Raw genomic sequence first — 16048 nt, forward strand, 5'->3', positions numbered from 1 at the left:
GGTCAGAAAATGGCTCACCTTGTTTCAGATAAGAGGAGAGTGTGTGTGTCAAGTCATTACTGGATAGGAAAGAGGAGTCTGTGGAAGGACACGTGGTGACCTCAGTGACTGAGTGGATCAGCAGATATTGACTGAAGATATAAGTTGAAAAGCAAATAGCCGAGACTCACTTTGCAGTTTGAGATCCTCCAGCTCGATCACTGAGCGCTTGTCTGAGAAGTACTGAGTAACCAGATCCTGCAGGTCGGCCGCACTGCCCGGCTTTGGCTCCGAGGTGGCCAAGATGTCTGTGATGGTCTTCTTTTTTCTCTGAAAATGAACCATATTCAATTGATATTCCCACACCAAGACTATAACTGCCCTGAGCTGCAGTCTGTGAAACAGACCCACCAGCAGGTGTCGCCAGACTCACTTTTCTCTTCCTCCGGTGTTCAGTTGACTGCTCTTCTTCTACCTCTTTCTTATGAGGAACTGTAAACTCTTTCTGTAAAACCAAAACATGAAGAATATATGTTAGGCTAAATACTTACAAACGACTTTAATAAGGTGGTAATTTCATCTAGACTGTGACAAACTTAGTATGTGATACATGACTTTATCAACATGCTGCACAGACATTTATTTGTTAACAGACAGGGTTGGATCTATACCGATCCGTTCAGCAGCCAGAACGTCTAGAACTTTGTATTTACAAAGCATATACAGTGATTTGCAAAGTATTTATACTGAGTTCCACATTTTGTCAATTTGCCACCAAAACTGCAATGTTTCTAGAGGGAATTTTATGTGACAAAGCAACAGAAAGTAGTGCATAGTTGTGAAGTGGAGAAAAATTTATACACCGTTTTCTAAATCTTTACAAATAATCTGAGAGTGTGGTGTGCATTTATATTACACCTGCTTTAGAAAATACTTTGTAGAACCATCTGTCACCGAATTTATAGGTGAAACTGTTTTGGGTTTTGTCTCTGCCAGCTGTGCACATCCACACAGTGAATTGTTTTGCAAATTATCCTTTGCAAAATAGCTCAGGCTCAGTCAGATTAAATGGAGAGCATCTGTGAACATATATTTTCAAGACATTACACAGGTTTTCAATTGGATTTAGAACCAAGACTTTGACTAGGCCATTCTAACCCATAATATATTTTGGTTTAAACCAGTCCATTGCAATTCTGGTTGTACGTCCAACTCAATCTCAAGTCTTTGAAGCGTTTCACAGGTTTTATCCAGTTAACCATTACTCTGACCCGTTTCATGCTGAAGAAAGGCATCCGCCCCAGCATAATGCTGCCACCACCATGTTATACCAAGGGTGTGGTATGTTTACCATGTTGTGCAGTGTTAGTTTTCCGCCACACATAGGGTTTGGCTGTCAGGAGTGCTCTTTGGTTTGATGATGATGTATTTATACAGACATTTAATAACACACGATGGACTCTAACTACTAACTAGGTGACTTCTGAAGAAAAATAGTATCACCTGATTTTATTTATGCGTTCCAGTATAAAAAAAGTAAAAAAAAAAAAGCATGTCACATTTTTCTGATTTTTATAGAATGAAAAATCAAAAACTGTAATTTTTCTTTAACTTTGCTATTATGCATTTCCTTATATTTGTCTATCATCTAAAATGACAATAAACTATAATGAAGTTTGGTTCTATTGTGACTAAACATGAAGGAATTCAAGGAGTTGGACTGTTTTTTGAGGAACTGTATATGAACAGAAAAAGTTCACGACAGATCAGACCATGTTGGTGAATTTTCTGTTGACCTGACATGAGCAAACCTGTGGAACTCTGGTTACTGTGTTATAATCAGCAAGTTTGCTACCTAATTAGTTAGGAGTTCAAACAAACACAAAAACAAATAATCACTGAGACAACAACTGATTTGATATCTCAACAACATGTTTGCACAAAATCACAAAACTCACTTTAAGATTCAAAACTTCTTGTCTGCACTGTCAGCGTTTACTGGAGAAGATATAATTCAGGTTGCACTCTGCACAGGACTTATTTTTCATAAGAAAATGTGTCAATTAAAAGCCTAATCAAAAGTAGCCCTGCTGACATGGGCGCCTGCAGTGCACCTACAATTATTATTTTGAGAATCGGCCTCGTTAAGTAGCAGGCTGATGCTTCTTATCTCAAAAAGCTCATTAAATATCCTGGCTGATGTTCAAGTTGCACACAAATAATTAACCTTTCCTTCATTCTTTTAATTTGTACTTTTATTTAATAAATCTGGTTATATAGTAAGAAAACAGAATGGATAGGGTTTACACAGGAAGGGTATAACCTGATCATTATTTTTCTTCTTCTTGGCTTTAGGGCTTTTCTCAGTCATCCTCTTCCTCTTCTCTGGTTTGGTCTTTGCTTTCTCTGCTGGCTGCTTCTCCTGCTCGGTCTCTTCCTCTGCTTCAGATGCATCTGTAAGACAGTGTAATAAAATCAGGAAGGAGTTTTTTTTATTAAAACCAGCACAATTGATGTGTGCACTCATATTTGGGTCAGCTAAGGGAGGACAGAAAAAAAATAGAAAGACACTGTTGATGGAATGTGAGTAAATTGTGTGATGGCTGCATTTATACATTTGTTTATTCTCTGTTCAGGGGTTAAACTGACGCCGAGAAGAACGACATGTAGACGAAGCTAAATGAAACTTGTTTATTTTGACCCCTAAAATAATTATCTAACAACCATATAACAGATCACAGAAAGCCTGGTCTCCTCATTAATGTTCTCCGGTGCACTATAAAGTCAGAAATAATCAAATATTACCCGAGGTAAAAAAAACAACAACATTGTAGCAGATCTCAAACCAAGCATCTGGTTATATTTAGCCTCCCTGTTGCTAACCCTTCTCACTGCATTCCTCTTATCTAATGCTATGAGGTCACGCTTACACATTTTAAAATAACTGCACACTTGGTCAACAGGTCTTAAAAACAGGCCCTTATGGTGAAATCACTATTTAACACGTAGAAAAAAATGCCAATGTTGCTGAACGAGGTGTGATTTTAATCGCACTATTCCCTTTGCCACGTCCCATTCAGACAGACCAAATGGGTTTTATAACCTGTTAGAAAAAAAAAACATTGAGAAAATAGACAGTTTTGTTTAATGCTTTGTTAACTGAGATTGAGTTGCTGGTGTAACAGGAAGGAAACACCGATATCACCCTCCTCCCTCATTCTGGGTGATCCAAAGGCGTTCCCAGGCCAGAAGGGATTTGTGGTCTCTTCAGAGTGTCCTGGGTTTGTCCTGGGGTCTCCTTTTAAAGAGTTGTGCTCACAAAATCTTGAAAAGGAAGCTCCCAGGAGGCCACCTGATCAGATGCCTGAACCACCAAAGCTGAATCTTTCTGATGCAGAAGATCGGTGGCTTCAAGGAGGAACCTAATCAGCCGCTTGTATCTGGCCTCTTGCCCTTTCCGTCATCATCCACATCATATAATCGAAGGTAAGGGTTGGAATGTAGACAGACCATTGACCAGTGAGGAACTGACTCTAATCCTCATTGATTCACAGTCCTGGCAGAGACCAACCCCTCACTGGGGACAAGCTAACTATCAAAATACCTTAAAGCACAGTCGCAATCCTTCTCCAGATCCACAAAAGACATGTGGACTGAAGAACCAAACTCCTATGACCCTCTCTTTACCTCGGGGAGGGTAAAGAACTGACCCGCTGTTTTATAGCCAGGACAACAGCCATACTATTCCTTCTGAATGTGATGTTTAACATTTGGTTAGAGACTCATTTCCAAAAGCCTACGGTAAACTTTCCCAGGAAGGCTTGGAAGGTGTGATCCCTCTGTAGTTAGAACACTCTCTTAAAAACCTTTGTTCCACACACAAAAAGCTATGGGATGCCCTCTCCACATGCACCACAACCTGCATGGAAGAACATGGAGGTCAGGGACCTGGGAATGATGCGACAGAGCTTTGTCGTATCATAATCAGGCTTTTAGGATGTGGAAAACAAGGTTCCCTCATATGCAAAAAGCAACATAAAGCCTTATGTAGTCTATGCAACATTTGCTTTGATTCATACAACAGTCTTACCCTCTATGGTTTAGTTCCTTCACTGCTGGTGAGTGGGTTTTACTTCAACACCCATCTTTCAAGTCCTATTGATATATGCTTTTGATGAGTAGGGCTCTTTTAAGCCGAAACACAGGAAAGATGCTGCATGTGGCTACATGGGGATTTGTGTAACATGGTTTAGCAAATTGAGCATATCACTGATTTGCAACAGCACATTCCTGCTCCAGGTCAAGAGCATTCTGGGAAAAAAGGCACCCTATAAACCAAAATCAAATGCATATTTTCTGTCTTGTTTTTTGATGTACCATCTCCCAATCAATTTTGCAACTGTGGTTTCCATTTCATCCTTCCTCTACATTTCTTCCCTTGGGAACAATTTCAGTAAGAGAACCATATACATTTAAAGACTAGTATAGCAACGGATGGAAATTTGTATTTCTTTGTGGTCGTGTGAAAAAAATTGGGACACCTCATGAAAGTCAAGCATAATTGGACATATGTACATTTATTATGTATTTTAAAAATATTGAGAAATTCATCAAGTATAAATAATAAAAACTGTAGAAAAGATCTTTTCATAGATTTGTTCAATGAAAAGGGAATAAGTCCTCAATGTGAACAGTTTTTGGGAAAACTGCTAAACACCAAAGAAGTGAGGATGAGTGGAAGTGGATCGTAACCACCGAGGTGAAGAGAACTTCATGGCATGATACTGTTAATGAACAGACCATAATTAGTTTCCACTTCCATACAAGAAATCTTTATTATGAAAGAAATTAAAATAGTGACGGTGACATCAAAGCCTGTTTTTGTTTGAAATAATTAAATTCAGGTATAATCAAAAAAGTAACATTGTTAGCCACATAGCATAAATATGCTATAAATCCAACAATGTTTAGCTTGTGTAATGAAATGCTGCTGATGTTTGACCTTTTCCCTGAGAATCACCCCATCCACAGGAACAAGCTAGGTCAGGGATGTCAAACTCCAGTCCTCGAGGGCCGGTTTCCTCAAATCTTTAGATGTGTCCCTAGTCCAACACACCTGAATATATGGCCGAATTACCTCCTAAGTATGCAGTCAAGTTCTCCAGAATCCTCCTAATGACCTAATTATTAGATTCAGGTGTGCTGAAGCAGAGGCACATCTAAAGGTTGCAGGACACTGGCCCTTGAGGACTAGAGTTTGACACCCCTGAGCTAGGTGCTTGAATTGGCAAAAGGAAGTGAAACCAACTGACTGATGTTCGCTGAGCTGTGAGGCACTTTGCAAAGAGCCTGTAGGCACAGAAGTTACCCAAGTCTTTAAATGAGAAGAAGGTGCATGCACTGCAGTCAGGTTGATTCTTTAAACATACTCTTTATTCAAGCACTGATACACTGGCAAGTGCAATAAAGTTACTAATGAGTGGCTGGTTCAGCATTTATTTTCTGGGTAATAAAAGGAGGGAAGATAAGTTCTATGTTTTTAATTAAAAGTTGTATTCATGTGCCTCAGACTGATTTGTTTTTAGCTAAATTATACACACTGCTCCCCTAACTTATTTCTTTTAATTCAATTTGTTTAGCAGGAAAGCAAATTCAAAAGCTTTTTATCTGAAAAATGAATAAGAACAATACACATCAACACATAGTTTTCTTAACCATTGATTAACTATAGTTTTAAAACCATTTTCATACCTTGTGAAGGCATAAAGAAAAAACTTGCAAATGATCTGTAAGTACTTCCCAACATGTTGCAATGCTCAAAGGGCCTGTCCACACAGAGAAAGGTTTCGGTGTATCCACAATGGTTTTTTGTTGTTTAGAGGGTGCGTCCACACGGATCTGGCATTACGGGAGACCAAAAATGATCATTTTTGAAACCAAGTCCTAGAGTGGAAAGATTTTAAAAAGCCAGTCCAGTGTTTCCGTGTACACGCAAAACGCATCTTTTCTTAAACAATGACGTCGTAACTCCATCACTCTCTACAACCAGCATGCACTTCTTTGTCGACATGTTGCTGTGTTTACCTCGCGGACGTTGTCTACGCATGCCCGGTTGTTTGGTCCACTGTTTTTGGTGTGTTTCTGTGGCATTCTCACAGTGCCACCAATGGGCCTGGCATACATACTACAGCGTTTTCAGCGGTGCTGAATGCACTCGTGTGGACACACATGTCTTCTAAACTCCTTTTGACACGATACCGTTTTTGTCTCCATGTGGACAGGGCCAAAAAAAGTGCTAATAATTTGACAAACTGCATATGCCTGAAATAGGATTAAAAAGTACAGTATAACTAAAATCAGCAACACAGGTATTGTTTATTTAAAAGATCTGCATGGAACGTGGCAGTTAAGTTTGTACTTGATCTTGTGCATACATACATTTTTACAGTGTAAACAAGCATAAGGGTTATTATCTTCAATGCAAAATGTATATATTTATGGTACAGTTTTGGCTTAACTGCAGCTCTGGGTCTGTAGCTCTATTCAGTGAATGATACTCCAGTTAACTATTATTCGATTACTAAATTAGTTGACGACTATTTTAACAATCAATTAATCCGCACTAATTGTTAGAGACTCGATGCCTCTTACTGATAAAGAAAGGGATTTGTATGGGCTGGCTGCTTTGATGAGCCAATGATTATTGCATGTTTCACGTGAAGGTAAGCAACAAATCTCTGACAACTGGTAAAAAAACTGGCTAAATAGAATAAACAGTGTCAGCCTAGCTAGTATAATGGCCATTGACTCCCCTGAGTTTAAAATGTTGGGTGTTGGCAGCAGAAAAACATTATCAGTCGACTTCTACTCTAAATGTATTCTCTCAAGAATGAAAGTGAGCCATTTAAAGGTTAATATCATTAGTCCCTGAACTTTCAATGTCTTCTTTGCCACAGAGGTTCCAGACAGTAGAGTCAGATAGAGGAGGCCTATATGACTTAAGTTCTCACAGGCCAAAGAGGTTACAGCTCAGATAACCACAGGTCAGTGAAAGTCTATGGCTGTGGAGAGAAAACACTCAGCAAAATGGGTAACACCAAATGAGATGGTGTCTGATGATCAGCAGGGTTGGGCATAGAGTCTCAAAAATCGCTAGGAACCAGAACCAAAGCGAGGAATTGGAACCGGAAACGCACAAATTTAAACAATGTCCAACCCTTATGTCCAGAGACCATTGTTTTGATATCCACTGATTTTCATTGCATGAAACGTTACAGCCTGCATCTGATTTATAAAATGATGCTTTAATGCCTTGCCGTTTAAGAACAGTAAGCAGATAGAACAATTCGCATTGCCTTGTCTTTGTGAAAGATTGATCTATGCTGTTTAATCCCCAACCTTAGGTTGGAACACCAGCTTCCACGTGTTTGAGTAAAGCCAATGCTGGCTGGGACAGTGCGATAGGAGGACTGGAAGAGGCTGCACAGCAGGTGCTGATCAGAGATACAACGCTGTGTAAATAACCCAAAGCTTTTAAGCTGTTAGAAGAACTACATGAGGAAAACCATTTATAACCTTGACAACACACTGCAGCCTAGGAACTGTTTCTGGTGTGAGCAAAAATGTGTAGTTCTTAGGTTCATGTTTTATTTAAACCTAAGGCATCAGGTTGTTCAAATGATTTTATGGCATAACTGGTTTGAAAGCTTGTTCTGCTTTATGTTACAAATTGCTCAACACTGATTTAAATTATAAACACTGAAAAAAGGCAATCAATTGGTCTTTTGGCACCCTTCAAACTCGTTGTTCTGAAGGTTTTATTTACCGTTTAAGTTACATTTTTCATTATTACAAATTAATTATAAATCAAAGTGTTTTAGAGAAAATACAAAAACATTTCTACTTCACCTTTTAACGAGTCTCCACATAAAACCATGTGTATATTCATCTTCACTAGAGCTCCATGATGCAATGCACATGTAATCTACCATCTGCAGTTAGAATAAACAAGAGTTTAAAAGTTTAAAATGTACTCATATGAAAAGTGTAATTAATTCAAGCACCTCTTTAGAAAAAAACCCTCCTGCAGGACAACATACATCATTACAAAACCATATAGACCATGTTTCATGACAATACTTGCAACCAAATGTTTGCCATGTTTCTTTCCACAATTATGCTTACAATTTAATTTATAAACTGGTGAATGTAATAAAGGAAAGACCACCAGCAATGCTTAAGCCACACAAAACAAGGATCCAAACAGAGCTATTACAAAAGAAGACTCGCCAAGTCCTAAATATAAACTTACCACACAACATTACATTACCTCATACTATAGATGTGTTTATTTTAGAGCGCTTGTTTTACTGTAGCTAAAGCAACACCAGTATAATATTCCTAAAGACTGAAATTCAGTGTTTACACAATCATGTGCTCATGTAGACACAATGTGAATACTTAAAAAAGGTCTAAGACATGTTTTCTGTGTGGTTGAGCAAAACCAAAATAATTGTGAGGTATTCAGACCCTTATACCACTAGTTAATTAGAACCACAGACCCTTATACCACTAGTTAATTAGAACCAAAGGCAGGAAAGCAGAACTATGTGTCAAAGTTTAAGTACACGCGCTCAAATCACAACAAGATGAAAAGAGGTACAGAAAGGAATGTATTAACTTGTACGTCTAAAGGACATTATCTATAGTCTTACACAATGATTATGTACCTAAGCTCAATAATTCACAACAGTTCTCAATCATGTCTCCATCTGGAGCTAAACATTTTCTGACAAGCTAAATGTCGTCGGTTGGATGGATCTCACCTTTTGGAGAGACTACCACACAAATTGCTGCCATCAAGTGATCAAAAATGCGGCACTGGCGCAGCAGTAGAGCACGCGGCCCATATAAAGATAGGCAATGGCCCATGGTTGGACTTTGAAGCACTGAGCAACGTCCGGTACATTTTCTCTTTAGCCCAGGTAAAATACATCTGACGTCTTCCATTGTCCTGATTGTGGAGGCTCTTGAAGATCTGAATGCAGCTGCAGTCCATGCCTTGTGAATCTCCCCCAAATTCTTGAATGGCCTTTCTGTCGCAATCCTCTCAAGGCTGCATGGGTTTCACTTTTATAAGAGGACACTGTCCTTTAAGTTATATATCGGAATTCTGTTAGCTCATGTAGGTGCTGGTTGCACACATCCTCCTTTCTGCTTGCACTGCTTCTATGCGACATACCCGCACTCACCTTGTTTAAAAGGGGAGATTTCATGCAAAATCCAGTTTTCTAGCTTTTAAACATATTTTGTTGTGTACTTTGGGAGTCTTTAGGAGTGCAGAAAAGTTGAGAGATATCTTTATATTCTGTTTGGGTCATATTTGTCAGTCTGTTCAGTTCTCTATCATCCGTTACGTTTTTCCAACTGTTAAGTCACTGTATTTTCTGCGTAACAGCTAGATAAGGCATGGACTTCTGGCCGATCAATTTCGCATATCCACCATATTTATTTCTTGCTGCAAATTTGTAGCCCAAGCTGAAATATGCCTACGCTGCAAGTAGATACGTTCGGTTCGGTTGTTGGGTGTTTTAACCCGCACAGTTTATTACACTGTCCCCCATCATCAGAAACTCTTCGAAGTTCCTGGTTACATTTTATCTTTCATGGAAATCTACCCACATCGGTGGGGAAATTCCTATTTCCCACACTTCAAGGACGAGTTCAACCTCCACCAGCATCAAGAAGGATTTGCTGAAAGACTTCTTCTGATTAAGGAGTCAGTTCCTTCTATCTGTGGAAACAATGGACGCAGCAAAGCGGTAAGCTACAAATAACGCTAAAATGACAACAAACTTTATTTCAGATATGAATTTATCGTGTGTTCATATGATGTCCTGGCCACTGTTTTGATAGCAGTAGCATCGTGCCTTCTGCTTATGTTAGCACAGTGTGCTCCTTGAGGACAGAACCGTCCTGCATATTTTGAATGTAATATTACATTTTAGCATTGTTTTGCCACTTTTGTCTTGTCACTGTGGCGCTAGACAATTGTTATCAAACTACAAAAATGGCCAAAAGGGTTAAAGTGCAGTGCTCCTTGACCTAGAGGGGGGCGGAGTGTGAAGTGGCTCAGTAGCATTCAGACACCAAAACAAGTTGCTCTCAGAGGCATTTCAGAACATGGGTAAAAGAGGAGGCTGTGGAGCTACAATAACAATGAGTTCAGACCAAAGCATTGCAGTTCCACTTGATACAGACCACAACTGATTGATTTAAAGGTAAAAAGGAAGGATTGAAAAGCATGAAATGTCCCCTTTAAAGAAACTCGGGATGGCTCCTTGGACAAGATGAGAGCAAATAGATGCTACATATCTGCGTGGGCACTTAAGAAATAGAAAAAACTACTCAAAAGCAGAGAGAACCATATTTGCTTTTTATCTGAAAAGTTTTCTAACTGGTAACCCAAAAAAACACTCATAACATGTTGTGAAAGTTTGATGAACAAGGAAGGCACAGCAGGCGGTTAAACAATTGTAGCAGAGCTGAAGAGAAAAAAGATGACATCATCCTTTACTAATATGAATCTGCATGCTTTCTGGGATGAGAACATGAACTAAGAAAGTTGGCAGCTAGACACTGTTTATCTGATTAAATTTGCTTCAACTACACACATACAAGACATGTCATTCTCTCTCACAAACACACACTCTCTCTGTCTTACTATATGTTGTGAGGACCGTGCATCGTCTCTCATCGACTTCTATTGATTTCCATTTATTTTCAACTCTTTCTATGGCCTAATCCTGACCCTACCACTAAATCTAACCATTACCAGTGCATACCTAACCCTAACCTTAACTCAACTTATCTAGCAAAATGGCAAGTGAGGATTATGAAAATGTCCTCACTCTACAACAAACGGTCCTCACTTTGATGGTGATATATGAAAATGGTCCTCATTCAGCTGCAAAAAAAAGGAGCACACACACACACAGTATCCAGCTAATCTGGAATCCTTTATTCCCTTTCTTTCAGACAAATAGTTGTTGCTGCAAATGTGCACAGAGTAAATTAGCCTCGCTCAAGGCCTTCTGACCACTGGTTAGCCCACAAAGGCTTATATAAACAGAATCACTAGCAGAAGTCGCACAGTAACCAACCAATTCATGACTGCATGTAACCTGATTGGTCTCTAGGACACATCCTTCTCATTCCCAAATATTTAACTGCCACTTTTAATAATTCCTCATTTTCCAGGTCATCTAAGGTGACTCCCTTGGTAACAGCAGCAAAATGGGTAATTTTACTTCAATTGATACAAAAAAAATAGATCTCAATGACCTTCTACCTTACCATGCAGGTCCCTAAAATACAAACAAACCATGCAAGGACACAGAGAGAGGTGGTAGAGCAAATGCTTAAGAGAGGATATGTCCTGTGGTGACACAGGTAGGAGGGTTTGCTCATTTTCCCATGCATTCATGGGAAGTTACGTACTCTGACAAAAATCTGAGACTCTAGCAGCTGCCATCAGAAGAAAATGTAATGAAATTCAGTGTGCCCTCGCACCAGGCCAGAGAAGAGATGATTGCTGTTTTGAAATCGAAGAAGACAGTGTTGGTATTCCTGGGGGCTCACTTTGGACTCGTCAGAATGGAGACGGTGCTCCACGCCCTGCAGAGAGACTCGCTCCTGGCCCAGCAGGACCACTTGCAGGATGTACACGAAAAATCAATTGCTGAGGTACCTGCAGCCATAGTGTGAAACAAGGCACCATATGGAGTGAATAATCAAATGTAATGAGATGAATGTATTACAGTTTGACAAAAGAACATCTATTAGTGTTGCACCACTGCACAAATTTGTTTTTGCACTACAGGTGTTTCACACAGTAGATCTCTCTTTAAATCTGTACATTTACAGTACTTATTTGCATGTCTGTCTTATTTCTTTAGAACAAATACAAAAATGTCCCATGGTGAGTGCTTTAGAGGCAGTGTAGTCATGTCAGATTAAATGCATAGACCGCCATGTTGGATAAAAAGAGTTGGAAGAACACACTACGTGTTAGCATACATAGTTATATTTTGTATTTCTTACCCAAAAAACAGCAAGGAGTCAAATGATATTACCAAAGGTTCTTCTAGCTAAACCTGATATCTAAAAGGCCATTTGAGGTATTGATTAGAAACGAACCAATCCGATATTTTGTAGCCAATTTCAGATTAGCGATATTATAAAGCTCTGACCTGCTGATAACTATTTTAGCCAATTTCGGTTTCTCTTTAAGAATTTTAACTAAACAGCAAAATATGAAAATGAAGCGCTAGTAATAAAAATTATTTACACTAAAATAAAAAAGATTTTCCCAAAAACAGCCAAAGCTGCATCACTAGCAAGTAAAGCTACACAAAATACTGAATTGCAATGGTCAACGCAATATGAATATCAATTGCAAAGGGCTGTTTGTATTCAGTGTTTGATGGAAATTATTTTTCACTTTCCATGAATGCACATTCTGCATGCCAACAATATACCTGGCCTGTTGGATGGGATTTCATTCCTCTCAATGCACACACTTGATGTATATTTGTAGTGAACATGATGCTAGCGTTCAAAAAAATGACATTGTTCTTGACATTGTGCAGCCCTACTGAAAATCTATATATACACCAAGATCCACCAGATTTTGGGACAGAGGAATCTACAAATAAAACTCAACTAAAACATGTGACATGTTTACAAGACTTTACAAGAATTCTTAAAATCGTGCTCTGTCCAGAGAGGATACTGCAACATCTTATCACAAATGTTGCCATTTGAAAAGTTTTGACCGAGGGTTAATTTTCCCCTATGAAGGCAAGTTGACGTTCTGCTTGTGTAGGCCTAGCCCAACCAATAAGTTATGTCAAGTAGGTTTAATGTTGAAGAACCTTTGAAATGTGTAGCCAATGTGAGAAGTGTAATATTTACTTGACTTATACATAAAACTTGTTAACTTAAAACCTTCTCTGTTACCAACAAAGCCATGTCAGTGTTCAGACTTCAGCCAGCTCTTCCACATCCAAACACAACAGCATAACAGAGACGGGAGTTTATCAAATATGAATCCGGTTAAAATGAACTCGAGGGGAACCCTAGCTTTGGATCACCCCAAATTCATTTAGCCCTTTATTTAGGTCATTGCTCGGAAAACAATGAAAAGGCAAATTTGGATTTTAGCTCATGATTTTCAGACAGAACTGAACAATTTGGGGGATTTTATCCCCCAAATTGGGGGACTTTATCTGTGAGAGCGACAGCATCACCAGGCTGCTGGAGCAGGACAGACAGAGTGTTTGTGCATCAAATCCTAAGGAATCAAAAATATACCAGAGAAAAGATAATATTTATATCATATGTTTCCCATACTATTTATTGACTTTACTGAGCCAAGGCTTGTAGAAAAATCCATCCATGATTATCAGAATACCACAAAAGTAAGAAGGATTTTCAGTAGGAGAGGATTTAAATCCGAGTTCTGTGATGTACACTTGTTCAGTAAAGATCTTCATGCCTGAGAGACTGAGTAAAGCTTTTAGCTGTGGCCTCTCAGCTAGACAGTGAACGTGACCTCAAGACAGAGCTTACATTTACCCCACTCAGATACAGTCCATTACGTCCTGGACTTGGTTACACTTTGCGGTCAGTCTGGCACGGTTCTCCCTTGTAAACACACAAACATCCACTCGTGCAATTACATGCATAGCCTAAATTGGCACTGTCCTGCGCTGTTTAATACCACACTGTATGCTCCGGCCTTCTTCCAAACTTAGAAAATGGACTGAGGGTTTGTTGGCGAGCAGAAATGATCTGCTTCCTAAATACAGATCATATTTAGATGTGGAGTTAGGAGATGTCCAGGTCCAACATAAATCTGATCACTGGATCTCCTCTGCAAATTTGGGCCAACAACAGAGCCATTTGGTTGAAGATTCTGGTTTGTTTCGGCTCATCTACTGCCCGAGTCTACTCTGTAATCTAGGCATGTAGAGGCTGGACCCGCACTGGGCTTGCAGCCTTGGATGGAGACTAGCTGTCTGCAAGCATGTGCCAAACTGAAAAAGCTTTTCTGATCCACCACAGCCACACATGCAATTGAGGGCCTGAAATAGCCAGGCTTGATGAGTGATTAAACTCACCAGAATTCCGTCTTTTTAAATGGAAAGTGGTAACCTTACATGTACAGCTAAATACTACAAGTGGTTCAGTTTGGCATAATGACAGGTAACACATAAGTAGATAATGTGGTGTGAACATTGTGTAGATCCAGTTTTCCTAAGAGGAAAAATTATGTTTTTATACATCTTGTCACAACCAAAAACATTAATGTATTTTTTAAGGTCTTTATGCGGTATGGGGTACATCTGCACATGCTTTGCACATCAACGATGCGTTTTTCACTGCTGGAACCATTTCAGGTAACATGGTTTTCTGGGGTAGTTTTATGCAATTAAAATATTACATTAGTATTTATAATGTTTAAATGTTATGTAATGACCATATTATGGCCTGCACAATCATGGGAAAGACTGATGACAGAAAATAAAAATTGTTGATAAAGAAGCTAGTTGTTCAGAGTGCTGTATTCAGGCGTATTAATAGAAAGTTGAGTGGAAAGAAAAAGTGTGGTAGGAGAAGGTGCACTAGTTCCATGGATAAGTGCAGCCTTGAGAAGATTGTCAAGCAGAATTAATTCAAGAAGCTTCACAAGGAGTGGACTGAGGCCGTACTCAGTGCCTTAAGAGCCACTACGCAGAGACGAATCCTAAACATGGTATACAAATGTCACATTTGTCGTGTCAAGCCACTCGTGAACCAGCAACAATGTCAGAAACATCTTAGCTGGGTTAAGGATAAAGAACTGGAACCGTCACCTTAACGTGGTGGAGGGGTTTGAGTGCTCAAATGATCCTAGAGGCTATGTTGTCTGGGGCCTAAATGCCCCTGGTAGGGTCTCCCATGGCAAACAGGTTCTAGGTGATGGGTCAGACAAAGAATGGTTCAAGAACCCCTCATGAAGAACACAATATCGAGGCACGTGACGTCGCCCGGTACGGCGGAGCCGGGGTCCCACCCTGGAGCCAGGCCTGGGGTCGGGACTCGTCGGTGAGCGCCTGGTGGCCGGGTTGCTCCCCGCGGGACCCGGCCGGGCCAAGCCCGAACGAGAGACGCGAGGCCATCCTCCAGTGGGCCCACCACCTGCAGGGGGAACCGTGAGGGACCGGTGCAAAGAGGATTGGGTGGCGGACGAAGGTGGAGACCTCAACGGCCCGATCCCGATGCTTAGGCTGGCTCTAGGGACGTGGAATGTCACCTCGCTGGGGGGGAAGGAGTCTGAGCTTGTGCGGGAGGTCGAGAGATATCAACTAGAAATAGTCGGGCTCGCCTCCACGCACAGCGTGGGCTCTGGAACCCATCTCCTTGAGAGGGGTTGGACTCTCTTCTACTCTGGAGTGGCCCACGGGGAGAGGCGGCGGGCTGGTGTGGGTTTGCTTGTTGCCCCCCAGCTCAGCCGTCTCGTGTTGGGGTTTACCCCAGTGGATGAGAGGGTTGTATCCCTGCGCCTTCGGGTTGGGGAGAGGTCTCTGACTATCATTTCAGCCTACGGGCCGAGTGGTAGTGCAGAGTACCCTGCCTTCTTGGCGTCCCTGTCGGGGGTGCTGGATAGTGCCCCTCCCGGGGACTCCATTATTCTGCTGGGGGACTTCAACGCCCACGTGGGGAACGACAGTGACACCTGGAGAGGCGTGATCGGGAGGAATGGCCTCCCCGATCTGAATCCGAGTGGTGTTTTGTTATTGGACTTCTGCGCTAGTCACGGATTGTCCATAACGAACACCATGTTCAAACATAAGGGTGTCCATCAGTGCACTTGGCACCAGGACACCCTAGGCAGGAGGTCGATGATCGACTTTGTTGTCGTATCATCAGACCTTCGGCCGCATGTTTTGGACACTCGGGTGAAGAGAGGGGCTGAGCTGTCCACTGATCATCACCTGGTGGTGAGTTGGATCCGCTGGAGGAG

At 40.7% G+C, this 16048-nt stretch overlaps 1 protein-coding gene across 4 annotated transcripts in view; it reads right to left on the reverse strand.

Annotated features, from left to right (window-relative positions):
- cmss1 (cms1 ribosomal small subunit homolog) overlaps nt 1-16048 on the reverse strand; it is a 37626-nt gene that overhangs the window by 7730 nt on the left and 13848 nt on the right. For 2 of the 4 annotated variants that reach the window (XM_047370098.1, XM_047370099.1), the window contains exons 3-6: nt 2303-2433; nt 413-484; nt 171-309; nt 19-78 (exon numbers count right to left, since the gene is read on the reverse strand). In XM_047370098.1, the coding sequence (XP_047226054.1) occupies nt 19-78; nt 171-309; nt 413-484; nt 2303-2433 (402 nt within the window). Of the gene's footprint in view, nt 1-18; nt 79-170; nt 310-412; nt 485-2302; nt 2434-7887; nt 7971-8804; nt 8844-16048 lie in introns of those variants that run through there. The other 2 variants (XM_047370100.1, XM_047370101.1) reach the window with 2 other exon arrangements.

The sequence above is a fragment of the Girardinichthys multiradiatus genome, chromosome 7, assembly GCF_021462225.1.
Source record: "Girardinichthys multiradiatus isolate DD_20200921_A chromosome 7, DD_fGirMul_XY1, whole genome shotgun sequence".
Classification (NCBI taxonomy): domain Eukaryota; kingdom Metazoa; phylum Chordata; class Actinopteri; order Cyprinodontiformes; family Goodeidae; genus Girardinichthys; species Girardinichthys multiradiatus.